We start from the raw sequence: 27,530 nt of genomic DNA on the forward strand, positions 1-27,530 counted from the left end.
GCCTTTCCGTGGCGTCGTCATATATGATAGCCTTGTGATCCAACGATCCATCTAGCACAGGGGTCAACAAACTTGCGGCTCCAAAGCCCGGCTCTTTAAACGACTGCTTCGTGACCATTATACTGGTAGGAACCACATGGTTCCACCAGCCCACAGGGGGTTATTGTGTCCGTCCGTCCGTCGTGCAGGGAGGGGCTGGGTGGGGAGGGAGGGGCTGGGTGGGGAGGGTGGGGAGGGGCTGGGTGGGGAGAGTGGGGCTGGGTGGGGAGGGGCTGGTCACCCCGTGGTGCCCTTATAAAACTCAACGTTTAACCTACTCACGCCGGCTTGTGCCCGCCCTCACAGTCGGGCATATTTGGCCATTGACCGAGCAACCCAACGTTCCTACCAGCTCCCTCCGCAGGAATGTGTTTTATTAAGGACCACCACCGTCTCGTATTCACCACCACAGTACATTGCGGCTCTTGAAAGATGTTTTTTTTACCGAAGTCGAACAAAAATTAGACTCCTCTTGTGATTTTGGTTGGCCTAGCACGTGGACATAATCCGATGATGGCATGGGCTCCATCTCTGCGATGGTCGTCATCTCGAGTGCGCGTGTTCTATGGCTTCCAATCCGTCGTTCGTCTCGACCAGCGGCTATCGTCCCTCCTGGAGACGTGTCCTGCCCAAGCACGTTTGCATTTTTCTTTTCAATGCTATAATTATAGAAAAATGCAAACGAAAAATCATCGGACACGGCCAACATTCAGTGGCGAGCCATTTTATTGAGGGACTACCACACCAAGACAACGCCACACAGCAGTGTGGCATTGTCTTGGTGTGGTCTGGGACTGTTGTTGTTGTGTTTGCTGACTTGCCCAAGCTAAATTTTACTTATATAATTAGTTATGCATTATTTAATTTTAGTGACTTGCTTACCATTTTTTTTATTTTGCACTGCTATCGTTTTTTTAAAATCCTTTATATAAAGTTCGCTTGCTTGCGTGCTTGCTTGCTTGCTTGCGTGCTTGCTTGCTTGCTTAGGACCGTGCAAATATTTCGGTCGTTTTTTAACCCACTTCCCGTGATCCAATCGAGCTGACATTTTCCACACAGACTCGTTGTGCCAGACAATTATTGTTCGTGAAAAAAAATTCCCAAAATGTTACACTTTTTAGGCAAAAAAAAATATTTTACATATATTCAAATAGAACTCATTCACAGTATAAGAGCCCAGAGCGTAACCCCTCCACAGGCCGTGGCGGAGTAGCGCAGTTGGTAGCGCCCTCGCTTCCCATGCCAAAGGTCGCGGGATCGATCCCCGCGTCCTCCACAGGCGAATATATTTTTAAATCCTTTATATTAAGTTCGCTTGCTTAGGACCGTGCAAATCTTTCGCTCGTGTTTTAACCCACTTCCCGTGATCCAATCGAGCTGACATTTTCCACACAGACTCGTTGTGTGTGACGATTAATTTTCGTGGAAAAAAATCCAAAATTTTACACTGTTTAAGGAAAACAAATTAAATATTTAATTACCAATTGCTTAATGGTGGCAGACAATCATCTGACCCATAGGTGGCAGCCATCTCAAGCCAGAGGACGAGAGGACTCTAGCCGCCACGCATATAAAGGATTTATAGTGAAAAACTTTGTTTTTACGGGTTTACTTGTTGTTTGCTATAGTAACTTTCTGACCCACCCCTACTGGACATCTGTGAAAATGAGCTTCGTAGCTCATCGGATTCCTCCCTACATATTCTCATTCAGATAAAGGTCCTGGGTGGAATCTTTCATCAAAGGGCTGAAAACTAAATATTATCTGAGAGCCCTTCTTTTACAAGAGGCAAACTTTTTCCAGGTAATTGGGGGAGCAAAATTCTCTGCTTCTAAAATCTAGGAGGGGGAATTACAGTATGCTTCATCACCCCGACTTACACAGGGAATGGCAGATATAACATCTGATGTTAACTACCTCGCCTGGTATACAGGAGGTCGTGGGTTCAATCCCCACCTCTGACGCCTGCTGCTGTATATTTGGAGTTTGCATATTCTCCCCGTGGATTATTCTCCGGGTCCTCCCGGTTATTCTGTCGACATTCACATTTCGAAACACGCGTTTCGAGTATTTGGCTGCTAGAAATGTCCACGTGATAAGCCGCTTCGTTGAGTTATAATTTGTGATAACGAGGTCGCTTCTGAAAAAGAGGTATACAAGCCCAGTGGGCCTTACCTGGTCAAATAAATAAAACGTTTGTGGTTTAGTTTGTCGCAAGTGTCAGGAATTGAAATTGGATCAGTTTCTCTCTCTGCTGGTAGCACGGTGTTACTACTACAAGGACGTGATGGGTGATGTGACTTCTTTTACTCTGAACAGGGGTCGGAAAACCAAAATAATTAGAGACATTTTTTCCGAATTTGGAATACAAAAAAACCCTCAATATTTCAAGAACTGAACTATAATTGCAAATGACTTAGAACGAACTTCGCCCATGACGGCACGGTGTTTTCTTTTCATTTCGAGGCAGTGTTGTTGACGAATGCGTTGAGTTTTGCTTTTGTTGTTTGTGTACCACTGGCCAACGCAGTATCACCAGACGATTTGTTTTCTTAGAACAAAGGAACGATGCATCTGCCAGGCATCGCAGAACCAGAATATTTATTTATAGTGGAGAAATCCGATGAGCTATAAAGTTATTTTTCACATATGTCCAGTCGATCTCAGTCAGCGAACCCATAGCAACTGGGTCTGTCCCGTGACCTTCCTGCCAGCGAGTCTTCGACAACACTTCACGTTGGCCTCAAAGTGCACCTAGCCTGGCACAAGCGTCGCGGTGACGTGGCCGCCACTTGAACGGAGAATTGCGGCTGTTGTTGTAAATCATTGTGCAATGCACACACATAAGTCCCTACCCCCTATCAGTGCCTAGCTTAATACAGTTCAATTCAGATTTTATTGATCACCCCGTGCCCTTTATAAATCTAAACGTTCATTCTACAAATTCCCATCGCAAGGGGATAAACACAAATTGACAAAAACGTGTTGCCCGTACGCCGTTTGAATCTAAAACTTCAATTTCCCCGTACAACATACGGCAAACCCGTGTATGGGTTGACAGGTATGCGCACTATGAGACCTCCTTTACCAGTGGCAAAATATAGTAGTAGGTTTTTACCCTTTAAACTGGTACAAAACTGACACCTTTATACAAGGCAACGCAGTATCACCAGACGATTTGTGTAAATGCTTACCCCAAGCTCTCAATACTCTGATAGTGCGCTGTTTTTGAGTTGTACGCCTTTTGTCGTCATCTGGTCCAACACCAATGGAGACTAGGCTCAACGAAAAGCTGTCTCGGGTGTGGACCAATCAACTTCAAGGGCAGTGCATATCTTTATCATCATCAGAGTTGTTTCTTTTTGTTTGCATTTTGACTGCTTGTGTTGTGGTTATTGCAAACATGATGCCTTGTATAAAGGTGTCAGTTTTGTACCAGTTTAAAGGGTAAAAACCTACTACTAGGTATGCGCACGTTTGTAATTTGTAGGGTGTTGTGGCGATAAACGCAGCTACACGGAGCGAACAGCAACTTTTGCGATCAGCGTCATCAACAAAGGGGGCCCAAGTCCCCAGCTGCTCAAAGTTCACGCGCTTTTAACAGCTGCGAAGAGGCGCTCGTTGATTGGCTCGCACGCTCTGATCACGCCCCCTTATGTCACCCTCTCGTTGGTCGGTTGCGTGCGATCACGCGCCAGTTAGGCGCTCCCCATTGGTCGAGAGCGACAACTAACGCCCCTCCCCCAACCCCAGCAACTTAGACGCCGACGTGTTAAGCGTGGTTCGACCAATGAGAAAGCTCGTTACGGCTCGTCGACGCCATACAACGCGCTTCACGATTGGTCTAAACCGCGCGGCGTTACAGTCTGCGTCCGAAATTTGGCGGGAAAGCACTTTTTTTGTGCGCGTCTGGTATGTGTCTTCATTGCCGTTTCGTTCTATAAACAAGGGAGATTAATAAAAGCGGCTTTTTGCCTCGATGTCTTAACCGCCGCGGTGTGCGATTCACTGTTGGAAACTAATACGATGAGCGAGTATACTTATTGAGATAATTTGTCAGGCGCGTTCACGTCCAGACTACGTGTTCTAATGCTACCCGATACTTGTAATATTCAGCCCCTGATATTAAACCAGTGCTGGGTGAAGGTCCTCCACACGCCGTTTCGGTAAACGGGGGAGTAGGCATGGAGTGCTCTGACCATACTTGACCGTGGTTAGTGCGGGTTTGTTAAAGTACTGCCGGATATGTTTCGTAAACGTACTGTAAAGCACAAATCGGCTTGTGAGTTTTTTTTAATTTTCTTTCAGGGACACCGTGCACTGCCGGAGGACCTGGTGCCGAGAAGCTACTGCATAGCCGCGCACACGGTAATGAAAGCCACGCGTCTACCAAAGTGAAGTGTCTTTAATCGTAATAATAACACGGACACGTACAACAGTAACTCAAGAGGCGCGCGGAGCTTCTAGCTCAGCGTCACTTCGAAAGCTGTCGCCGTGACGCAATCGTGCCAGTTGGGTGTCTGTGTAACATTTTTGGCAGTACAAAAATAACGAGAGAAAATATGTAACAATAAGCTTTACTCTTTCTGGAAATAAGATGTTAAAACACCAAATAGATGCCTATTACAAGACATCAATTATGCATTAATCACACATACTTGTGGCAAAACATAGTACAAGTCTAAACACAACTTATTAAATCCTTTATATTAAGTTCGCTTGCTTGCTTAGGACCGTGCAAATCTTTCGATCGTTTTTTAACCCACTTCCCGTGATCCAATCGAGCTAACATTTTGCACACAGACTCGTGCGTGACAATGCATTTTCGTGAGAAAAAAATTCCAAAATTTTACACTGTTTAGGGAAAATGTTTTAAATATTTAATTACCAATTGTTTAATGCTGCCAGACAATCATCTGACCCATAGGTGGCAGCCATCTCAAGCCAGAGGACGAGAGGACTCTAGCCGCTCCGATGCCACGCATATACTGTAAAGGATTTATAGTGAAAAACTTAGTTTTTACGGGTTTACTTGTATTATTAGGTTGTGCTTCTACTTATAGTGTAAGGGCAAGCCCCTAATAACAGTATAAGCACAACATTATACCCTGTTATTACGGACTTGCTCTATAGAAACTGGCTATATTGATCACAGTGATGCCCATATCCTGGAGACACATCTGTACCAAAATGGCCAATTTATAAATGTGTTTAGCCCCAACGCCTATACCTGTCGGCTTCCGTACCACGAATTAAATGGAACAAACGCACGTTGGGAAGTTGTTATAGAATCCATGCGAGTGAATGCATGGTTTGTCTGTCTCGTTTTGCCTCTAGCGGCTGGGAAGCCACAAGCGGTCGGGATGCGGCTGCAGTGCGACGTGGAGACCTCGAGCCGTCTGCTGCCATCGTGTGGCCTGAGAGGTCGCGGACGCGGGATCTGGTCGGTCCTGACCATCGGAGCCCGCGGCGGTGGCGGCGATGGTGGAGATAAGGACGGCAAGAACGCGCACGGCCAGCTATGGCTCATGGTTTGCAGCAGCAAGGACAAAGCCGGCTCCAGATACAAGGCACGGGCTGGCCCATTGATACGCTAAACATGTGTTGCATGCCCCGGGGCTACGCGAGGTGGGCAGGAGATAATAATGCAGTCATGGGGCCCCAATAGCTTGGAACGATCTGTGGATTGAGTCGGTGTGGTGGTGTGTTGTCCCCTCGAATGCATGTATTTTCTCTGGGTTTCTCTGGTTTATGCCCACTTGCCAAACACTTGAACGGAATAGGATGAATTTTACAGTGCATGATCCTCCCAAAAGAGTTGCTACTGGGAAGGCTTTTTGGGTAATTTAAGGGCACGATATTTACAAGCACAACTACCGGTAAAACAACTAACTAACCCTGGCCATATGTTCATTGCCACACAGTTTCATTGCAGAAATGCATTTGGATAATTGCATGGTAAAAAAATTAAAAACGGTAATGCAAGTGTATTTAACACGGCAGTGTAAATGGATATCACACCATCCTGAATGTTTAGAAATTCCAAAAACCCTAATTATTGGTCCATATTGTGATTACAGTATCAAGTTCTTTAAACGGTAACTTGAAATATAGGGCGACTGAATTTTCATGAGTGTAAAGCACAAACCATTAATCGTTAACACATCACAAGTTGAGATATTTAGGGTACTCCCTGCAAGTTAGTTGCCGGTAACGATTGTACGAAAATTAACGATAGTGCGTCATAGCCTACAGACATGCGCCTGGTGGTTATGACCATAGGGGTTGCAAGATTTACGACAGCCAGTCAGACACTCATTTTAGTTGTGTATATTCTACACTACTGGACAGTGGTGCTACGGTCTCGCGTTTGCCTTGTTGATATTTTTTTTGCTTCCGCTGCAGCTCAAAGGAAATATCGAGCAGCTCTTCACGAAGTTTGTCGATGAAGGAAAAGCCACCGTGCGGCTTAAGGAGCCTCCGGTTGACTTGTGCCTCAGCAAGGTAAAATAGGCGCTGCGTTAATGATAAGCCTCTAACCAAATCACCCGGAGTCTGCCCAATCTCCTCCAGTTACGGAAGCGATTTCCAGTTTATTCTGCTGGTGAAAACTCAAGAGACCATAACAGTCTCATTTGCAACCTCGGGGGATTCGTCTGCCAGTAGGGGGTGATGATTGCTATGTATAAATCCAACTGAGTATTGATAGTGATCAGATAAGTGACCACCAATTTGTTGTAGGCTGCTGTGGGGCTATTGGGTGGATAGCAGAGGACAGTGCAGCAACCTCCATTGTTGTACAGTATTTCTAAGCTCTCGTGTTTGCTTCTTGTCTCTACTAAACCACATTGATCAGTATGGTAAACTTACCCCCATGATCCACACGAAAGGGATGTACATGTGAATGCTTGAGGATGGAGTGCTTGTTGGGACTTTGATCTGAATTAGGGTAATTGAGGGTAGCCAAATGGGGACATTCGTAATATTTTTTTGGAATCCAGCTCGGGTCTCTCGGCTCAGTGCAGTGCGCTAACCACTGGGCCAGCACTCCACCCTAGTGCCTCGTGTATACCTCTTATTAAACTACGCACTCTCTTTGTCATATTAGCCGGAGTGAACAAAAAAAACTAGCTAACATTAACGGAGCTTTGTGTTAAGGGAACTGTTTGCGAGCTTCCAAATACATAACTGGCGTTAACAACAAAACGATTGGTGGGTGGTGTGCGCACACGCAGGCAAGCACAGTGGGGCTCAAGGGTTTCCTGTCGGCACTGCGGCTGGCGCACCAGGACCACAACGTCTCCTCGATGCATATTTCTTCGCTGGCTCCTGCCCGCTCCTCGGACGTTGAGAAGCCGCGCGAGCACATGACTGTACTTTCCCGTGCCAATTACCCACTCGTCGCCGGCTTCCCCAGCTCCCTCCAGAGGCTGCAGGTGCCGCCCCAGCCCCCCCCTACATTACTTGCAAATGTTCCCTTGTCGGTTTTCTGCTGCAGTGGGCTAGGTCGCTTGGTCGGTGAGGGTTTTGTCATGGTGTTGAGCCTGGCACCGCTGAGAATCCGGGATTTGAATCGGAGTTTCAGCTGCCCCGACAACGGATAAACCAGGTTGCCGAGTGCAGTGAGTTGATGGTCTCAGCCCAGTCATATATAACTTACGTAGGAACTCGCTTAGATACCCATATGATTATACATAAACCTATAGCTTCACAAAGAGACCCATAGACCAATATAGATTAAGTTTTTATTAACGTGATTCTCCAATATTTATAGTTGAGCCTGGACACCAGTGACTTACATTGACACCCATACACTTAGACCTATATATTCATATATAAACCAAGACTCACAGACCAAGTTGCGTGTTAAACTGCGTTCTCAAATATATACATTTTGTTGTACAATCGTAAACTACAGTAGGGAATTTGTGCTTTTGAGCCTTTCCTTCTAATACTACTGCCAGCATAATTCTTGAAATTGTAAAGCTCTGTGTGGACATGTTATATCTATATGTGTATATATCAGAGGTGTGGACTCGAGTCATGTGACTTGGACTCGAGTCAGACTCGAGTCATGAATTTGATGACTTGCGACTCGACTTGGACTTGCATAACAATGACTTTGTCCCACCTATGAGATGTGGACTCGAGTCATGTGACTTGGACTCGAGTCAGACTCGAGTCATGAATTTGATGACTTGCGACTCGACTTGGACTTGCATAACAATGACTTTGTCCCACCTCTGGTATATATTACATCACTCCCCATAATTATCCTCATCAGCCATGATTATCCATTTCTGAGTGAAAGCCTCAGAGGTTGGGGAGATTGACCGATTTGTAGATGGTGATGTCTGTCGTATACTGCCCACGTATCTGTTAAAAGGCCAAGCTTGGTGACATTGTTGTCCAGTGTGCAGGCAGTGCAACTGCAACAGGGCCCACAGCCCGAAGGGGCTTGGTTGCTAGGCAACAACTCGCATGGCCAATATCGAATCGGTGAAGTGTTAACTACCTCACCTGCGATACAGGTCGTGGGTTCGATCCCAACCCTGATGCCTGTATATTGGGAGTTTGCATGTTCTCACCGTGGTCGCGTGGATTTTTCTCCAGGTCCACCGGTTTTTCCCTCCACATTTAGAAACATGCGTTTAGAGTGTTTGGCTGCTATAAATTTCCACATAAGCCACTTTGTTGAGCTTTCATTCGAGGGCAGGTTGCTTCTGAAAAAGAGCTATATAAGCTCATCGGCCCTTACCTGGTGAAATAAAAAGTTTAGTTTGTTATTCACGCTTGCGCACCACTACCGATGCAAACCCTTCGTGATTTACAGTTCTATTGACAAAGCAATTGCACGCCCCCCCCCCATCCACCCCTCTCCCTGCCCGCTTCTCACCACCAGGTTTCCAACTGCCGCCTGTCGCGCGTGGACAGCCGCATGCTGAGCCTGCGCCACCTGTGCCGCCTCGACCTGAGCCACAACCACGTGCGAGAGCTGACGGCAGCGCTCTCCTCGCTCGGCTGCCTGGCCGAGCTCATCCTCGCCGACAACCGCCTGGAGGCGTTCCCCTCTGCGCTCTGCTCCGACGACTCGGCGCTTCGCCGGTCGCTGCGCCTGCTTGACCTCTCGCGCAACTGCCTGCGCTCGCTGCCGCACAACTTCGGCCGCCTTAGTGAGCTCGCGTACCTCCGCCTGGACGACAACCGGCTGACGGCGCTGTGGCGCAGGCTGGGCCGGCCTAACGCCGGCGTTGGCCGGCTGAGGTCCCTGTCGGCAGCGCGGAACGCCATTGCACGGCTGCCTGGCGGGTTCGCGCGCCTGCGCCTCGACGTGCTGGACCTGCACGGAAATCCGCTGGAGCAGCCGCGACCCCACGACCTCGTCGCCGTGCGGCTACTGCTGCCTCCGACACTGGCCGAGCTGGCGGCACGAGTGGCGAAGGCGTGCAGGTAACCCCGGAGACTCGCGACATTTCTGGGCTGGGACTGGCCGGACCGCAGGATGACTAGCAGATTCTGGAGTTGGATCGCTACACTGCATGCTTGCTGCATCTTAAATCAAGTGACGTTGAGGTTTCAATTGAGAATTTCTCGTTGGACAGATTTGTATGGTTGCTACAAGCACATTCTAATTTTGTGGCCCACTGGAAAATATTATCCTTGGTCAATCCATGATTGGATAGGGATGTACGTATTGCAACTATATGAATGTCTCAGTGCCCACTCATAATAAACGTGCTATCCTGTGTTTCTCCTAAGGCTGCCCTACTGTCCAGCTTCGGTGCCGGCTGAGCTTTGCCGATGGCTCGACGCGGCCGAGCCGTGCGAAGGCTGCGGTACTTTTACGCTCGACAGCTTCGTGGCCACGTCTCTGCCGCTGGACCTGCGGTGCATCGCCATTCAGGTGGTGCTACTGGACCATGGTGGCAGAGGCCAGGAGGCCCCTCGGCTTGTGTTCTTCTGCTCCCGTGCCTGTCACCAGCGCTTACTTCTGAAGCTCTGACTGCGTGAACTTTATATACCAAAAGAAAAAAAAGCATCGGAGTAATCAAAGTTCCCCTCGTTGAACTTCAATGAGAAAAGCTTACTCGCGTATATTTTGCTCGGGAATGAGAGTTCTGAAATTGTTGCTTATGGACCAACTCGGAGAATGTGCCCGATCTCATCTATGATTGTTTCTGGCTGGTGCTTGAATGGGTGATCACCATGCACAACAATAGGTTGCTGTGGGTCTATGTGGTGGGCAGTGTGGAAAAATCCATTGTTATAATGAACTTCTATGCTCCAATTTCTGTTCCCAGCCTTCACAAACCCACAGCTGACCATCATGGTGAATATTCTTAGGTTTTTTCGGTAAAGTCACGTAGGTAAATTTTTTTTTTTAATTAATAAAAAATAAAATAAAAATCACGACGTTTCGGAGGCAACACAAGCTTCCGTCTTCAGGTGGAACCGTCACAGTCCGACAGCTGTATCACCTGAAGACGGAAGCTTGTGTTGCCTCCGAAACGTCGTGATTTTATTTTTATTAATAAAAAAACAAAATTTTACCTACGTGACTTTACCGAAAAAACCTAAGAATGAATCCTTGCAGTCACGAAAGCTTCAAATCTAGCATCATGGTGAAGTATGGTTAAATAACCTGCCCCCCACGTCACATGACGTGGATGGCCAACCATTACAATGCAGGACCCTCCTGATTCGGTCTTGGGACTTGAAGCTCTGCTGTGTAAATACAGGGCATTGACAACTCTAAGTTTCAACTGCCCTCCTGCTGCCGCTGTACCTGGTCACTTTATATTTTTAAAGAGATCTCCATACCTACTGTAGCTTTGGATGTATAAGCCTAAAAACAGTGGGGCAAGATTAATTCCTGCTGTTATCTGGAGAGAGTAATTTCAGGCAATTACACACTTATTATATTTGAAGCGTTTTTTATTTATCATTACCATGACACATTACAAATTAAATAAAAAGCACAGCATTATCTCGTGGCAGATGCTTTCTGTAACATACATCACACTGAACACAAGGATTCACTTTTTATTTCAAATAAGTTAGATTGATATTAGGTCTGCATGAGAACTGTACACTTTCATTTAAAGCTTTAGGCATCACCCTAGACAAGGTTCACTGATTCTCAGATAAAAAAATATTAATTTCGCAATGACGACATCAAAATTAATCAGACTTTCACAATGTGAAAACCAGTGGTGTAAAAAAAAAAACTCCTTTCGGAAGGAGCCAAATTGAGCAACATCTTTTTCAGGCACTTTGTTACACAACATTGTGGCTTTCAAGCTGCTGGCGTAAAAAAAAACGATGGGGCCCATTCAGTCATAGTGCATTGGCAGTGGAACTTACAAGAAAAACAACAGCAAATAGGATCCTAGTGGCCAAATCATATGTTACCTGTGGGTCTCTGGAAACACGTCACCCAAAACGCAACGATTGTGTTTCCAAGTGGCCGCACGAGGCTGTGGCTACAGTCGGGCAGAGCAGGTTGTGTTAGAAACTCAGGAGCTCTGAACTGACAATTTCGATTTGTATTGCATGTGAAGACGCTGAACATTCAATTTACTTAAGGCAAGTTGTAGTCTTTTATTCTTTGTTGAGAATGTCAAACAGTCAGGGATAACATGCTGTGAACATCGCTGTACTCGCTAGGAGTAAGCTTGATATCGTTGTTAATTCATTTGCCCAGTGTGGATGTGGTGGTCACCCTTGTGGGTTCTGGGACCTGCCCAAACCCTTCATCTCCACAACCGACTGCACACACACGGCCCATATTTATTACTCAAAGTATATATATTCTGTTTACAACTGTGAGACATTCTTTTGTAGATTCTCAGGCAAATAAGCAAAAGTATATCTTTTTTTTAATAAAATGTAACAGTTGTACCATTCACAATTTATTGAAACGTTCGAACTAAAGTTCATGATTCATTTTTTGAATCGGTTATTCTTTTTGATCTTGGGGTGCAAAAACAAGACCGTGGAATGAATCTATTGCAGGGGTCAGCAACCTGCAGCTCTGGAAATATTTTTTTTACCGAATTTGAAAAAAATTACTTGTTATTTTAGTTGCTGACCCCTTATTGTGAAATAAATGAATTGCAAATAACCGCCCAACATCGTACACGCAATTCAACGCATGTACAATAACTCGCACACAACTTATGTCATGGGATTTGTTTGACAACACTTCACCACACTGGTCAGTGCGGGTTGCTGATGCGAGAGGGACTCAGAACGCCACCGATGTTAACCATGACAGCGGATAAAACTCCGGTCACCGGATTCAAAGCGTGGTGGCGCTAACCACTGCTGCCACTCCACCCTCTGCGTGCATTGTAAGCATAATCATCTTCAACTACGCGCTCGTCAAATGTTACATCCACAGGGGGTTACACCGGCCTTTTCACGTTTGTGGAAAGAACGGCTTGCGGGGTCGGAGATCGTCCATGCGGAGTGGGGGTCATGCTAAGGTGGCGGCGGGACGGGCAGCATGATGGGGTCAAACGGATAGCGCAGGAACTGGTGGAGGCGTTCGGCGCGTGCGTCGCTCATCCCCGCCCTGGCGCGGAGTTCGCTTGCCGAGCTGTGGGAAAAGGCCACAGGTCAGCAGAGTCTCACTCACACACACGCCAAAAAGTCAGAGCGCAGAGCCAGCTGCGCTGAGATCCTGGGTTCCAATCTGGGCAGCTGCTTGTAATCAAACTGGGTTCCCAAGAAGTGTAGTGAGTTGACAGTCTCACCCCTGTCACCAATGGCTGTATACAAACAAATCTACGAGGTTAAATTTGGTTCTGCACTTAATGTGGTTAAATTTGATCTTTGGTGAACATTACTCGTATGCAAAGTGGGTGCTAAAGTTTTGCCCTTTACTGTATGGACTAGAGGCCATTCTCTAATACAGAGTTCCAAATGGATACAATTGAGAAAATACAAACTAATTCAAAGTAATATTCTTGGTTCTTTCGGTAAAGTCACGTAGAAGGGAAATAATAATATAATATAAATATTAAAACAATTAAAATTATCACGACGTTTCGACTGCAACACAAGCAATCATCATCAGGTGGATTTCACACCTGATGATGATTGCTTGTGTTGCAGTCGTAACGTGAGAATTTTTATTGTTTGATATTTATATTATTTCCCTTCTACGTGACTTTACCGAAAGAACCAAGAATATGAATCCCTTTAGTCACGAAAGCTTTAAATTAAAATTTAATTCGAAGTAATTTAATTACCCAAGTAAAGCTCGCCGAGTCTCAAGGCTCTCTTTTTAAAGAGGATCTTGGCATTGGAATGTATGGCCAAAGTAATTTATGCGTTGTTTGTTCATGTGTCCAGGGCACTGCCTTGTATCTCCAGTCGACCTTGTCCTTGATACTGCAGACCATAAACCACAGCTTGGGTGCACTCCTACTTCCTCATACCCAGTTTATCACTTCGGCTTTCCCGACCAGTATTATTCATAATAAAGGTTTTTGGGTTAGATCACGTTATTTACTTCCTCATACCCACTCGGCAGCACACAGACAAAGATCCACCCCATATAGCCTTTATAGGCTGCTGGGGGCAAGTGCTTTTAGGGAGCACTTAAGGTTGAAACGGCAGCACCACACCCAGCCATTTTTTATCTTCTCAGTGCTAATTACACTCGCCCATACTCACATTCACAAAGACCACCCCTACATATCCTTTGACTGTTTGGGCAAGTGCTATTCGCGAGCCTCTAAAGGCCAGCACAGCACCACGCCTGGCTGCCTTTGTCTCCCCAAAGGTGAATGTTACACACGGTAACAAGACTGAGTCAACCTAAGGGAGGCCCAGGACCGGTTCAGATATTCGTCACCGATTGTTATCCACGAGCAGGAATTTAACTCTGGTCGCCGGGTTCGTAGCGCAGTGCGCTTGTCCACCGCTCCCCATCGCACACCCCCACAACACTCCCACTCTCTCAAACCCACACACTCTCGTTTCACCTCGCGAGTGCGTGCTGCACGCTGCGGAAGCCCCTGCACAGGCCCAGCGCCGTCACGTACGACACGCCGGGGAGGCGGCAGTAGAAGGCGAAGGCTGCTCGCTCGTGCGGGTGCGGCTCCGCAGGCCCAACCACGCCGACGCCCTTGCGCTGCTCGGAGAGCGCCAGCCGCTGCAGCAGCGTCGCCGAGGCGACGGGGCCCGAGCTGAACAGAACCCGCACGTCTGCCGCGGCCAGTCCAGCCAGGGCCGCGTCCAGGCAGCGCGTGCGCACCTGCGGGCGCGATGCCGACGACGCGCCCGCTCCTATCTCGCCTGCAGCACCGCATCGGGAGAACAGAGTCACGACGTCGTAGGTGTTGGGAGTTGACCGACTCAACATGTGCGAATTGTGGCATTCAAACTGCTAGTGGGGGAAAGGACATTGTTACAAGCCCAACTAGGCTGATATGCTATGGTAAGCACGTACTTATTCACCAACCCCTTTCCAGGTATCTGATTAATTTTGCCAAATCACAAGTTTAGAATATAGTCAGATAGTCCATCAATTAATCCTAAGTCATTAAGACCCAGCACCACCAGATAGAGCCAACCAAATTGTTATTAATTAACGATTTGTTTGGAGTGGTGAGTCTTGACAACTCAACTTTTATGAAAGGGAATAACAGCCGTGACAACCCTCTTCTTGGTTCTTTCGGTAAAGTCACGTAGAATGGAAATAATAAAAATAAAACATAATAAAATAATTCTCACGCCGTTTCGGCCACAACGCAAGCATCCGTCCTCAGGTGGAGAACAGGTCTGTCGAGGACGGTTGCTTGCATTGTGGCCGAAACGTCGTGAAACGTCGTAAGAATTATTTTATTATGTTTTATTATTTCCATTCTACGTGACTTTACCGAAAGAACCAAGAAGATTAATCCCCGCAGTCACGAAAGCTTTAAATCGAAGCCGTGACAACCTCCGTGTTAAACGAGTCAGTCAGTCCGTCCGTCCGTCCGTCCAACACACTCACCGGGCTTGGGGCGCTCCCTCTCAACGATGACGCACACGCGCTCGAAGCGTTCCTGCAGGGCCCGGACGCGCGCCGCCACGCGCGACCTCCCGGCCGGCCCCGCCAGCTCCCCCGTGGCGGCGCGCTTCACCGCCATGCGGCGGCTCACCACGTAGTCCCCGCCGACGCCCTGCAGCACCGCGGCATGCACGCCCAGACGCTGTCGCAGGAACGTCACCACCTCCTGACCTGTCGACGCCACCTCGTGGCTTCCCACCTGCACGCGGAGGGGAAGATGGGGGGTGGGCAGCAGAGTTTGCGGATGAAGGGGAGTGAAATGTGTGAAGTCTTAAGTCATCAAATTGGACAGTGCTTGCATGGGTGACCAGCACGGTTACGCGGTAGACAGCAGAGGGCAGTGCGGAAAAATCAGTCGTACTGTACTCATGCCACCACTAAATCCTAACTGACAAGTATGGTCGTTTTCTTGTGACGTTACGCCGGTAGCACACGTGATAAAACTGTTATTGAATTACGCGTTATTTGCTAAGTACGACAGGCTTCAGTTTGTTGACACTTATACACAACAGATTCCTCGTCCAGACAAACCCTGCACCACACTCACCAGAATCAGTAGCTCATCTTGCTGATCCATGGGCGTCGCCACCGATGACGCTGTCATAGCCGGCTTTGGTGCAGTCTTCCCTGGTGCACCAGTCTTGACAGAGGAGCCCGCTTGACGATGCTGCGCGTCATTCGTCACCGAGCTGAGTCGGGAGTCAAACTTCAACATGCCACGATCCTGGGCGTCTCGTCGTACTGACGTTTGAACGTTCGTCACGTCTGTCATTTCCAAACTCTCTGTCAACGTGCCAAGTCGTGCATGGCAGCTCGAGCGCTGAAATGAAACGTCGAATGTGCTGCAATTGCGAGTGTTTGTGCTGTCCCTGCTGTTGTGTGGTGCCGTCTGAAAGTCGATTGCATCCGATACCTCCGCTCGGGCCTGCAGCCTGATCCTGCAGCGCTCCGCCAACGACAACTCGGCGCATGACGCAGCGCCTTCCCGTCGCCGGCAACTCGTGCCTACCTGGGCTGGTGGCCTCTTGAGACAAGTTTCACTGTCCTCTCCTTGCCGTGTGTCCCTGGTGTTGTCGTTCCATTCATCCGGTCGCTGCACCGCTCCGAGCAGCCGTTCGGTGACGTGGTCCGCTTTGTCGTCGTCCTCGCCGCTTGAGGAATTTTCTTGTGCGAGGATCCGGCGCCGCTTTGGAGCGACAGCATCGTTAGATCGATCCCCGCATTTCCGGCGCGGTGCCAGCAGGTCCAGCTGCTTCTGGCGCCGTGTCCGGTAAAGCCGCCGCTTGCCGTCCAAAAAGCTGTTTTCGCCCTCCTCCTCTTCCTCCTCCTCGTTGGGACGGGCACCGGGACCGGCGATCGTCAATCCAAGGTCGTGGGTGTTGTCGTTGTCACTTAGGCAGGGGGCCTCCTCCTCGTCGACGTCATTGCTCACGCAGAAGCTGTCCTCCAAGTACGACTCGTCTTCCTCGGGCACCTGTTGGCAAGTGCCACACGCACGCACGCATGCACGGACACATGCAAGAGATGGTCGCGTCTCCAATTGAATGGGCTGACTGCTGGGGTGAGATACAATGCATCTATGAAGCCACTGATGTATTTATGGCCTCCTCCGCTGTGATGGTCATGGATGTTGTTGACCATACTTCACCGTGCTGGTTAGAACTAGTTGGTGGAGAGGAGGGGGGGAAGCCAAAACCGTCTGAGATATCACTCACCACTAATGTTAGCCATGGCCTGAAATAAAACTCTAGTCACTGGGTTAGCAGTGCACTGCTGTAACCACGGCTACACCGCTGCAATGGTGACATCTAAAATGTTCAATTCTAAGTTAAAGCACCGATAATTACCAACGCCGACCTGCTGGAATCAAACCGCAAAATTTGGGTTCAAATCTGTAAATTGTCGCGAGAATTACTTTTTCGCTTAGTCGCACCAATCCGTGGTGACAGTCACCTGAGAGAAGATGTCGTGGAACGGCTTGGAGGACAACTTGTAGCGTGCGGCCTGTACTGTGGGGCTCTGCACCGACTTGAGATACACGCCGTGCATCGCCGACTCTGCAGCACGCACGCACACACACAAACACAAGTTTCCCCAACTCCACCGTGTAGGATTATAGACTGTTGGGGCGAAGCACGAGATAGTGGTGTGGCTGAAATGGTGTCCGACCGCCTTTGTCGCGCCAGTGCTGGCGTTTCCATTTGGCACCAGGTCATTATTTTAATCCCGAGTTGACCTAAGGAAAGGCCAGAACCAGTTCTGATATCACTGGAAACTTCGATCTCTGGGTTTAGAGAACAGTGTGCGAGCCACTATGCCACTGCTCGTCACACACAGTCATGACAGACATTTTCAGGACCGCACACACATACAACACACACAACAAAGAAAAACACACAAACAGCATGCACATGCGGTCGTCACAGCACACTCAAACACAGCACAGGCAGCACATACACACACAACCAGTGCAGCCTCTCACCAAGCACAAAATCCAGCACTCACCTATGACAGTAAACATTTTCACGCACACAAAGGGAGAGGGCGATGGTTGGTTTGCGCACCATTGAGCGCCATGCCCTGTGTGAAAGTGGACGCGTCGTTGATGAATTCGCGCATGGAGGATTCGCTCCCCTCCGCATCGCTCCGCTCGTCCGACGATACAGAGCCGGCTCCCTCCTCCGACAACTCCGCCTCCTCGTCCAGGAATTGTCGACCGGAGCCCTGAGGTGATGAGAGAAAGGACACAATACTGGGTTGAGTGACTACTAAGACCGTAACGGTTCGCGAGGGCATGGCGTGGCCAGCACCATGTCCGGCGCTGCCTTTGCCTCCCCAGTGGTTGAGATTTAACCTTGGAGAGGCCCAGATCCAAGTCAGACACCACGAGCCACTGATGTTTCCTGTGGCCAGGAATCAAACTCAAACCCACTGGGTTTTTTAAAACGGGGGATTCACGCTCTGTACGGTGACACTACGGCATAGACATACGTAACAGAGAGCCGACTTTACCTTCTTGGGTTTCCTACTGGATAACGACGAGGACTTCTGGGCCTTCAACTTCCCGCGGGCGATCCTCAGGACCTTTCCCTGGATCTGGAAATCGTCGTCGTTATCGTCGTCGTCGTCCCCACGACGGTCGCTCGGAGCCGCGCCAAACGTCGCCACCTGCGGGAGGCGCGTCAAGATGACTCCGTTACCGCCCGCACAACGAGAGCACCACGGGGGGCTTACACCGACGTCAGCGATGAGTGGTATCTTCAGTTTCATTTATTAGGTAAAGCCCTGTGTGCCATTCGGCTCTTGAATCGGGTGCAACCGCAACAAACAAAAACATCTTAAAACATCTGAACGGATCCGGGGTTTCCCCTTCATCAACACATAACAATCGGCAATGGTGAAGTGTGGTCAAACAATCTCCCGTGACTGACATGGTGTGGGGAAGGCCTTCATCCAGCAGTGGATCAACAAAGGGAAAAGAAACGTCATTGCGCTAAAACCATGCAGCCACTACGTTTACAACACTGGCAAGAAGATGCTTGAATCAAATCACAACTGTGGTGGGTAGGCTTGAAGTCTAGGTGTGTTCTTATTTCTATCTCTTTACTAATCTATTTATCTAGGTCAATATTTGTTTACTTTCTTTTTTGTTTGTTTGTTCTATCGACTCTACCCAGTCTCTCATCCCTGGACAGGTAGGGCGCCGACAATGACCCTGAATTGCGGCAAATCACAAGGCGCATCCAGCATTGGACTTATTCAAGTTGGGGTATGGGTTATAGGAACAGCACTAAGTCTCCCTCACGAGAGAGACACACTCAAGTTGTCTTGAACATTCGTCATCCTCAGTCACACACGAACATACATTAACACAAAGTTGTGCGCGTCTTCCTTTGCATGGAACTTGAATCACAATAAAATACTGAGTTTACGACTTAAAGCTTTCGTGACTGTAGGAATTCATATTCCCTGGGTCTGTAGGTAAAGTCACGTAGATAGATCAAATCATAAAAAGTAATAAAAAATAACAATTTCGTAACGTTTCGATCGCAACACAAGCAATCGTCATTAGGTGAGAAATATCGTGGGAGAGCTGCTGACGATTGCTTGTGTTGTGATCGAAACGTCGTGATATTGTTATTATTTTAATTATTTTTTATAATTTGATCTATCTACGTGGCTTCACCGAAAGACCCAGGGAATATAGGGTTCCCTCACTAGGCGAGTTCGGTTTATGCAATTTCGTGTACGTGTGGCTAACCTATTTTTACCCAAAATTCGTTATTTGCGGTTTTAATTCACTCATATGCAGCTACGTGATGTGAGAGATGGACTGCACCTGTGCTGCAGTCACAAATAAGACTCATAGAAACTCGCACAGACCCAGACTCACATAGAGATCCATAAACTCACATAGCAACCCATAGACTTCGATAGATGTACATCGACTTAAGACAGAGACCCATACTATTCCACACAATGCTACATTGAGTAATGGATCGCCCTTCACCGCAGTCACCAATCGGCGACTGTTAAATTCCCCATTCGCAGAGGGGATCGCCCCCCCTCCCACACGTTGTTCTTACGTGGTTAAGTGCGGTCTAGTGAGCTACATAAATACGCCGGCGGCACAGCCACGCATGTCGTCGCCGTGGCGGCGTCAGTCGCGGCAGCACGCTGTGGCAAAGTGGTGGCACGCCGAGTTTTAAGTGCGTCTAATTCAATGGCGTGACCAAATAATGCATACACGCGCTCTAGTTTTCTGGTCCTCCAATTAAACGCTCTAAGGCGCTGTAGGCATGACAGTGGCAGGACGGGGGTGAAGACGATGATGGTGGTAGTGGTGGTGGTGGGGGGGGGGTTCGCCTGCCTTCAGTGAATTCTGTTGCGAGCTCTCCTCAAGGAATAAGAGAGGCTTGTTCACTCTCCTCTTCGGGCGGATCATCGGCGAATCCAAGTCGCTCCCATCTCCCGCCTGGAACGGGGAAGAAGCAGCACGGGGAGGATGACAGCAACCAAAAAAGATGGGTATATTAAGGACGGACACAATGCACAAAATCGAAAACAAGTATAAACATCACAAATGTGCAATAGGGAAGCTAACAGGTAGCTGTGAAGGCAACATGCATTCGCATAATTGCAAAGAGTAACTTTTGCTGTTTGTGTGTCAACGTTTTGGGTAGACCTTTCATCTATGTGGCCGGTTCTCAAGAGGGTAAGTCCGAAATAGCTAGACAACTTCATACCAGTTTGGTTTGTACTGTATTATATTTACCAATAACTATTGAATATCATTATTTAAATTAATACACATTGTTCTGACACAGAGAAGCAAACACACCAATTGTGACAAGTCATACCTGTAGAACCAGTATCAGCGTTTAAAGGCTTTCTGAGCTTCAATGTTTAAATACGATAGAGACAACAATACAGCTTTAGCATACACAATTGTGTAATCGGCAATGATGTTGAGGAAGATGTTTAAGAATGAATCAATGACTGTTAAACAAACGGTCTGTGGGCACATGGCGTGACTCTTAGTACAATGGCAGCTGCTTCTCTAGGAGGGGTCCTTGCTGGGACACGGGCGTCCGGGGTGTCCAGCAGGAGCTGCACATTTGGACGCCTCCTCAGATGGTGGTTCATCAACTCGCCCTCCCTGTCGTCCAAACACACGGCAACCGCTCTGTTCCCTGCCAGCAGACATAACAAAGACAAAGATGCCCCGTGTAGGTATTAACACAGAGTGTTAGCGAACACCTATGAAGGATGGCAAGGCGCACGAGGGGGTGGCGTGGCCAACACCACACCAGGAACTCATTTAAGGCTAAGTTGACCGAGGGGAGGCCCAGCAACAACTCATATATTCATCACTGTAGTTGGCTGCGGCCAAGAATAAACTTCTGGCCGCCGAGTTCGTATCGGAGAGCACTAACAACGACACGTAATGACACAAGTACGGAGGCTACAGACGTGTGTGGATATAAGCAGACACTAGGAACTGATTGAAAGACACCTACACACGCAAGCTTGCTCCTTCCTCACCTGGGTCCTGTGCAGGTCTTCGGAGGTCACATGACGTCGCCAACAGAGGCGTTGAAGACTCAGTAGGCACCGTCAGGTTGACTAAGGAGATACTCGAAGGCCCCACCGGAGTACGAGGTAGCACGACGTTACCGGCCACGTGGGTGACGATCGGCTCTTCCAAATCGTCAAATTCATCATCAGCTGGCAGCGTAAAATCATCGATAATCACTGGGGAAGTGTCGTGCTTCACTGGCGCCGGTGGGAGAGCGAAGTCCTCATCAAAATCCAAATCCTTGAAGCTCAGATTGAATGTGATGGGAGCGACGGCCTCGTTCGTTTCCTGCGGTCGGGGCTGGGCTATGGGGGAATTTTGATGACCGCCACCGAGAACGTCTTCAGCGTCGTCGTCATCGTCCAACTGATTAAGGTCGAACTCGAGGTCAAAGTTGACCGAGAACAGCTCGGCCGAGTAGTCGGCCATAGAGTCTCCCAGCGCTGAGACCTCGCCCGTGAGCGGGGCACTTGCGTGTGTGAGAGGTGCGCGTGGCGACAGCGACGGTGTCGCAGTGATAATGGAGGCCACGTTTTTCGCGTGGCGAGAAGGCGTTAGTTCCCGCGGCACCCGTGCTGATGGTGCGTCGCTCGACACCACCTCTGGCTCAGGCCGAGGTGGTGTTAGGCACTGCTGCTGCTGCCCGCCCTGCTCCTCCCGTTCCAGCATGGAGAGGTCCACCTGCAGCAGCAGGTCGTCCTCCTCGTCAAACAGGGCGACGCTCATGTCACTATTGCTATCGAGAAAGGCGCTCGGGGTTGTGGAAGTTTTGGATGAGAATTCTGTGGCTCCACGGTGGTGGGTTTGGGCAACGGAGCGATTTTGCTGCCCTGGTGAGAACGTACGTCGTCGCTCATCATTGTGCAAGCACAATTTGTCCGCTCCGTCGTTGTTGTTGTTAACTGTTCTGCGATGATCGTGATTGTCGCATGATGGTGGCTCAAGCTGACCAATTGTGGATGATATACCCGGGGGCCTAGATTTTTCCTTCTCATTTGTACACATACTCGTCGGGCCGGAGAGACATGGGGCGGTAAACGAAGGCACTCTGTCTGAACTCTGATTACGTATTTGTTGCCAATGCATCTGGAAAAGCATCCCAGGAAAGGGGATCTGCTGGATGTCATCGAGGAAAGAGAAGTCACTGGGCGGCACAGGATGAGAAAGAAATTCCTTGACCATCCTTGCCATGGCTACCACGTTGTCAGGAGTGCATTCGCCGTCCACTTCCATCGAAGCCTCCACATCAATCCTCTGGCTGTTGGGAAACACACTTTCCTTAGGGTCTCTCGAGTACCAGTAAAACAGATCAGATAAGGCAGAATCATCCACATCACTCTTGTACCCGCACTCTATGGCCCCGCTGTTCAACCCCAAATTCATTGCGAGCCACGGCGTGCCGCACGGATGGGTAGCGCTGCCAACATCTCCTTCGGTGCCCATCCGTTTCCGATGAAGACTGCTCCCTCCTGGGCTCTGCTCTTCTTCGTCCGGCCGGGAGTTCTCCAAACTTGAGCGGTTTTCCCTGACGTTATCGCCCTCCGCCGCGTCCTCCACAATGCAAACATCCGAATCGTCATCCGAGTCACTGGGCTTCGCCTCCCGCTCAGCCGACCTCCCTTTCCACCACGCCGGTTTCTTTTTGGAGGAAAAATCCGGATCGGTTTCTCCGGTGAAAAGCGGTGGCAGCGGCCTCGCACTCTTAAGAGTAACAGCCTTATCAACAGATTTGCGCAAGGAGATGGTAGCGGTGATGGCGGAAACAGATGTCGCTGTGCCCTTCACCGGTACCGATGTTGACGCGGGTTTTTTGCGTCGTTTCTGGTTCTCGGCAAGGGTTGACCATGGGTCTCTATGGCGGGCGTTTGTCCGCTCCGCACGGTGCGTGCTCGGCGCTGCGTCACCGTCCTCCTCTGCCCCATCGCTCAGCACGTCCTGCCGGTCCAAGTGAGACACCGCCTCGAAGCCATACTCCTCATCCTGAGATACAAGAGACAGTGACATCATCATTATCATGACCCTGACAGAAAAGGGAGGAAGAGTGACCATGGCTGATGATGAATGTTCAGAGTTTATTTTTTTCCCGGCAAAAACCTGATTGTAAAGACACCAATTTCAGCCAAGGCTGCTTTGTTAACAGCGTCAACGGTAATTCTCGTGCCATTAGATAAGCCCGACCCGTTTGCACAACGTCTGTGTGCACGTGAGCAAGAAACAATTGGGCCACCTGTGAAATACAGAGCAGCTAACAAGAATGCGGTTATTCTGCAATCTTAATAAACGCTTCATTATGCATCGGCTTTGAGTCGCCCACCAGGACATCCGGCAAGTAACACAAGGCAAATAATTGTGACAATTAACACATGACAAGAAAACTGTCGAGCGCCATTTGGCGCTGTTTTTTGCTAAAACAACAAACAGAAATTGGTGCACTCCACTTGCTTGTGGGCCAGTATGGCAGCGGGAACCACAAGCAAATTAACACCTGCCAAGTCTCACACGGGGGCACCCCCGACATCCTGGCCCAAGTGGTGCCATAAAACCCCCAATTCTATCGATCGACGATCTTTAATTCGACCGACGTGACAGCTTAGTGTAAAGCAGCTACACTGACCCCATCACCAAAGGCTGGTCTTATGACAAAGCGTGGATTTCTGACTCGCGTGGATTTCTGAGTAGCGTGAATCCCTAACTAGCGTGGATTTCTGACTAGTGTGGCTTTCTGACTAGCCTGGCTTTCCGAGTAGCGTGGCTTTTTGACTTGCATGGCCTTCTGACAAGCATTGCTTTCTGAGTAGTGTGGCTTTCTAACAAGCGTGTCTTTCTGACAAGCGTTGCTTTCTGAGTAGTGTGGCTTTCTAACAAGCGTGTCTTTCTGACAAGCGTTGCTTTCTGAGTAGCGTGGCTTTCCGACTAGCATCCAAACCTCGCAGTACTTGAGTTTGTCGACCAGCGTCATGAGCCTGATGAAGGGCAGGCACGCCGCCTCCGAGTGCTCCAGCGCATACGTGTCCTGCACCTTGGTCTGCCAGGGCACGTAGTTGCACAGGGACAACTCCCGCACGTGGTCGTCCCCCGCGCGCCGCTCCGCCGCCTGCACGCAAACCGTTGTCACATCAGACTTGGTGCACAGTCGATGCCGCTTAAAGGGAAAATGCGACCTGGGAATCGATCGGTTCTTATCTAACAGCTCCGCGCGCCTAGGCCATGCGTCACAGGGCTGTGTGATGCAGGTTTGATGCTTCGTTAATGACAACATACACTTCAAAGTACATTTTGGAAGTGCCGCCATGGTGATGCCCCTGCCGTGATGTTTTATTGCCGGGTTCTTCAACTAGCGGCCCCTCGGCCATACATATACAGAAAAGGCTATTGGAGTAGCCCGCTAAGAGATATGACTCGTTACGAGATATGAAGAAATGCAGATTAGTGAGATGAAAGTGAGATGAGAGATCTGGAGACTAGAGCTACAGAATAATGGTCACATATGACTTATGATGTTACATGATCCACGAACAATGCTCATTTTAACCTTTCCCATTCCGAGACAAGTTTTCGCCGTGATGTGTGGGTGGCTGACGGGGTTAATGCTACGCTGCGCGTCTTCGAATCCTGGCAGCTGCCCAGGGTTAAACGAGATTATCAAAGTGCAGAGAGTGTGAGAAACGTCATTCCAGACCTGGTAAACTTTTGACTGTGTGGGCTCACTGACTTAAAGTTTTATTAGGTTACGATATAGAATTATATCGTAACCTAATGCGACTGCATTGTACAGAAACAGTGGACGTACTTGTTTTTAGACAAAGGTACTCAGTCATAGACAGAAGTAAAAAAGGAAGGTCTTGAGTCTGGACTTGAACAGGGGCAAGGGAGTTGATAGCATGGATGGCTGGGAGAAGGAAGATCCATACCCTAGGGCGGCAGAGGAGAAAGGGCGACCTCCCACTAAGAAAAAGTTTACTTGGGGATTCTACAGAGAGCCTTGGTTGCTGGCGCAGAGAGTATATGGAGGGAAGTAGAGTGAGATGAGGGGAGATGATATTGATAGCAAGTGCGATCAGGAATTCAAAGGAATTCAGGCCGGGAAAACCAACCTATCGTCCAAGAAAGGATAGAGCAAGGCAGGGAAGGGCAATGCTAGAACAGGGCAGGCCCCCTACTGCCAAGAATAATTCCTATTTGCAAACCGGTTCTGCGATCACCTTGTGCGGCACAGGGACAGCTGCTGTTGGCGGGGGGGGGGGGGTCCCCTTGGCTGGAGTGCAGCATGCTATTGGAACGGTTTGAGATGAGATGTGATGATGTAAGGTGCCTTTGAGTTGCTCAGGAAATGTAACAGTGCGCCCTGCAGGAAGAAGAGCAGGACCCACCGCGGTCCGCTCGGGGTCAGGGAGACACGCGAAGGGCGCCAGCGCGAGGACGGGCGTCTTCTCCCCGTGGTGCGGGCGCACGCGCCGCTCCCAGTCGTCCTGCTCATCCCGCGTGAGCAGCCCCTCACTTCTGCATGGCTGCTTCCTGCCCAGCGACGCTGGATAAAAAAACAACGGCTTCGTTGTCGTCGTTATCATCATCGTCAGCAACAACAGCATCAGCGGCAGCAATTGTTTATTCTCTACTGGATGAAGGGCTTTCCCAAACCGCTTCTGTTCCTCGTGGTCAAGCAACAACAGCATTAGCGGCAGCAATTATTTATTCTCTACTGGATGAAGGCTTTCCCAAACCGCTTCCGTTCCTCATGGTCAAGCAACAACAGCATCAGCGGCAGCAATTATTTATTCTCTACTGGATGAAGGCTTTCCCAAACCGCTTCCGTTCCTCGTGGTCAAGCAACAACAGCATCAGCGGCAGCAATTATTTATTCTCTACTGGATGAAGGCTTTCCCAAACCGCTTCTGTTCCTCATGGTCAAGCAACAACAGCATCAGCGGCAGCAATTATTTATTCTCTACTGGATGAAGGCTTTCCCAAACCGCTTCCGTTCCTCGTGGTCAAGCGATGCGCAACTCGCACCTGCGAGCCGATTCCATCGCCCGATCTCCGGGGTGGACATCCTCATGGGCTGCCACTCGACCACTGGCCATCGTCCCTTCTAGCCGTGTCATGTCCCTCCCAAGCCCACTTACTTTTCTCACAATCAATGTGTTCTCTGATCTGTATGTTCCTAATTCTCTCAGTGTAATTCCAAGTATGCACCTCTCCACGCTTCTTTGAGCACTTTCTTTCTTGGTGTCTATGTGTTTCTAAACCATATTGGACCAGGTAGCACGCACTGATTATAAACTGTGTCGGTGAAAATAACGTTAGCATAGTTTCAATAATGGATAAATCGATACCTTTTTTAGACTACACCCCAGTTAGGCCCAGGACCTTCACATGGCGCTGCCGGTCACGATATGTCCAAATGACCAGCTTGTACCGAGGGGGCGGTCTTCTCTACCACCACCACCACCACCTCCGTCTGACGCCGCGCGCTCACTCACCCGCTCGCCCGCCCGCTTGCCCGCCCGCTCACCCGCCCGCTCGCCCGCCCGCTCGCCCGCCCGCCCGCTCGCCCACCCGCTCGCTTGCTCACCGAGTGTGGTCGATGCCTCTGCGACCGTCCGGCATAGGCGACCCTTGCCCCTCGTCTGACCATCGAACTTTGGTACGTGCAGGTGCATGCGGTGCGGCACTGGGGAAAGGCCGGCAGGCACCATGCGCGGGTTGTAGGGGTAGAGCTGGAAGGAGGTGCTCGCTCCCTCGATCGCCTTGTAGATGCTCTTCCTGCTCGACTGGCTCTGGTTGTACATCTGACCAGTGGGGGGGGATCGCACCTCCGATTAACTGTGCTAATCGCACCTCCGATTAGCATGGAGTTGGCTATATATGGTGAAAAAAGAAGTTCAGCATTCATACATTGCGGGAGCTAATTATCGAGGAGAAATCTGGACGGTAAACAAAGCGACCTGAACAGAAAGATCGACCCCGGATGTTGCTGTGCAGATCGCTGAAGATGACAAGAAGTGGACATCTGTGAAAAAGCGCGTTATAGCTCATCGGATTCCTCCAATACAAATAAATATTCTGATCACTGGCATCCCCCAGACCCCCACGGAAAAGGAAGCCGATGATGATCATGATGAACAAGGAGTAGCCATAGGGCATGGGAAGCCAAGCGAGATTGATTAACAAAGCAGACTCAAGGCGGTAAACTATTGGTAGGTTTTCAGGAGGGTTCTGCAGTGGGATGTTTGGCCAATCCATGGATGAGCACTTAGCTTCGTGTGGGAGGGAACTGGAGAACCCAGAGAATACTCACGACACACATGAGGGCAGAAACACTCAAAGCTCAGCACAGATAGATGCACG

General features: G+C 49.2%; 2 protein-coding genes across 3 annotated transcripts in view; one reads left to right on the forward strand and one right to left on the reverse strand.

Annotated features, from left to right (window-relative positions):
* The first annotated feature begins 3,843 nt into the window (after positions 1–3,843).
* LRR1 (leucine rich repeat protein 1) lies at positions 3,844–11,026 on the forward strand. Of its 2 annotated transcripts, none has more exons than XM_078608522.1 (7): positions 3,844–3,951; positions 4,348–4,407; positions 5,377–5,609; positions 6,445–6,543; positions 7,275–7,475; positions 8,942–9,489; positions 9,799–11,026. In XM_078608522.1, exons 3-7 carry the CDS (start codon positions 5,403–5,405, stop codon positions 10,040–10,042), a joined length of 1,299 nt encoding a protein of 432 aa, XP_078464648.1. In that variant the 5' UTR covers positions 3,844–3,951; positions 4,348–4,407; positions 5,377–5,402; the 3' UTR covers positions 10,043–11,026. The 2 variants fall into 2 exon arrangements, with proteins under 2 accessions (XP_078464648.1, XP_078464649.1); XM_078608523.1 differs by lacking the exon at positions 3,844–3,951 and adding an exon at positions 3,973–4,205.
* Positions 10,957–27,530, reverse strand: part of FANCM (FA complementation group M) — a 57,572-nt gene continuing 40,998 nt past the window's right edge. Inside the window, exons 11-23 of the mRNA XM_078608527.1 lie at positions 26,755–26,971; positions 25,553–25,710; positions 24,109–24,276; positions 21,149–23,162; positions 20,648–20,796; positions 19,974–20,078; positions 18,116–18,271; positions 17,668–17,827; positions 17,057–17,160; positions 15,651–16,577; positions 15,047–15,302; positions 14,034–14,346; positions 10,957–12,640 (exon numbers count right to left, since the gene is read on the reverse strand). Coding sequence (XP_078464653.1) covers positions 12,523–12,640; positions 14,034–14,346; positions 15,047–15,302; positions 15,651–16,577; positions 17,057–17,160; positions 17,668–17,827; positions 18,116–18,271; positions 19,974–20,078; positions 20,648–20,796; positions 21,149–23,162; positions 24,109–24,276; positions 25,553–25,710; positions 26,755–26,971 — 4,845 coding nt within the window. The 3' untranslated portion in view covers positions 10,957–12,522. The remainder of the gene's footprint in view (positions 12,641–14,033; positions 14,347–15,046; positions 15,303–15,650; positions 16,578–17,056; positions 17,161–17,667; positions 17,828–18,115; positions 18,272–19,973; positions 20,079–20,647; positions 20,797–21,148; positions 23,163–24,108; positions 24,277–25,552; positions 25,711–26,754; positions 26,972–27,530) is intronic.

This window comes from Lampetra planeri, chromosome 30 (assembly GCF_965212315.1).
Source record: "Lampetra planeri chromosome 30, kcLamPlan1.2.h2, whole genome shotgun sequence".
NCBI lineage: Eukaryota > Metazoa > Chordata > Hyperoartia > Petromyzontiformes > Petromyzontidae > Lampetra > Lampetra planeri.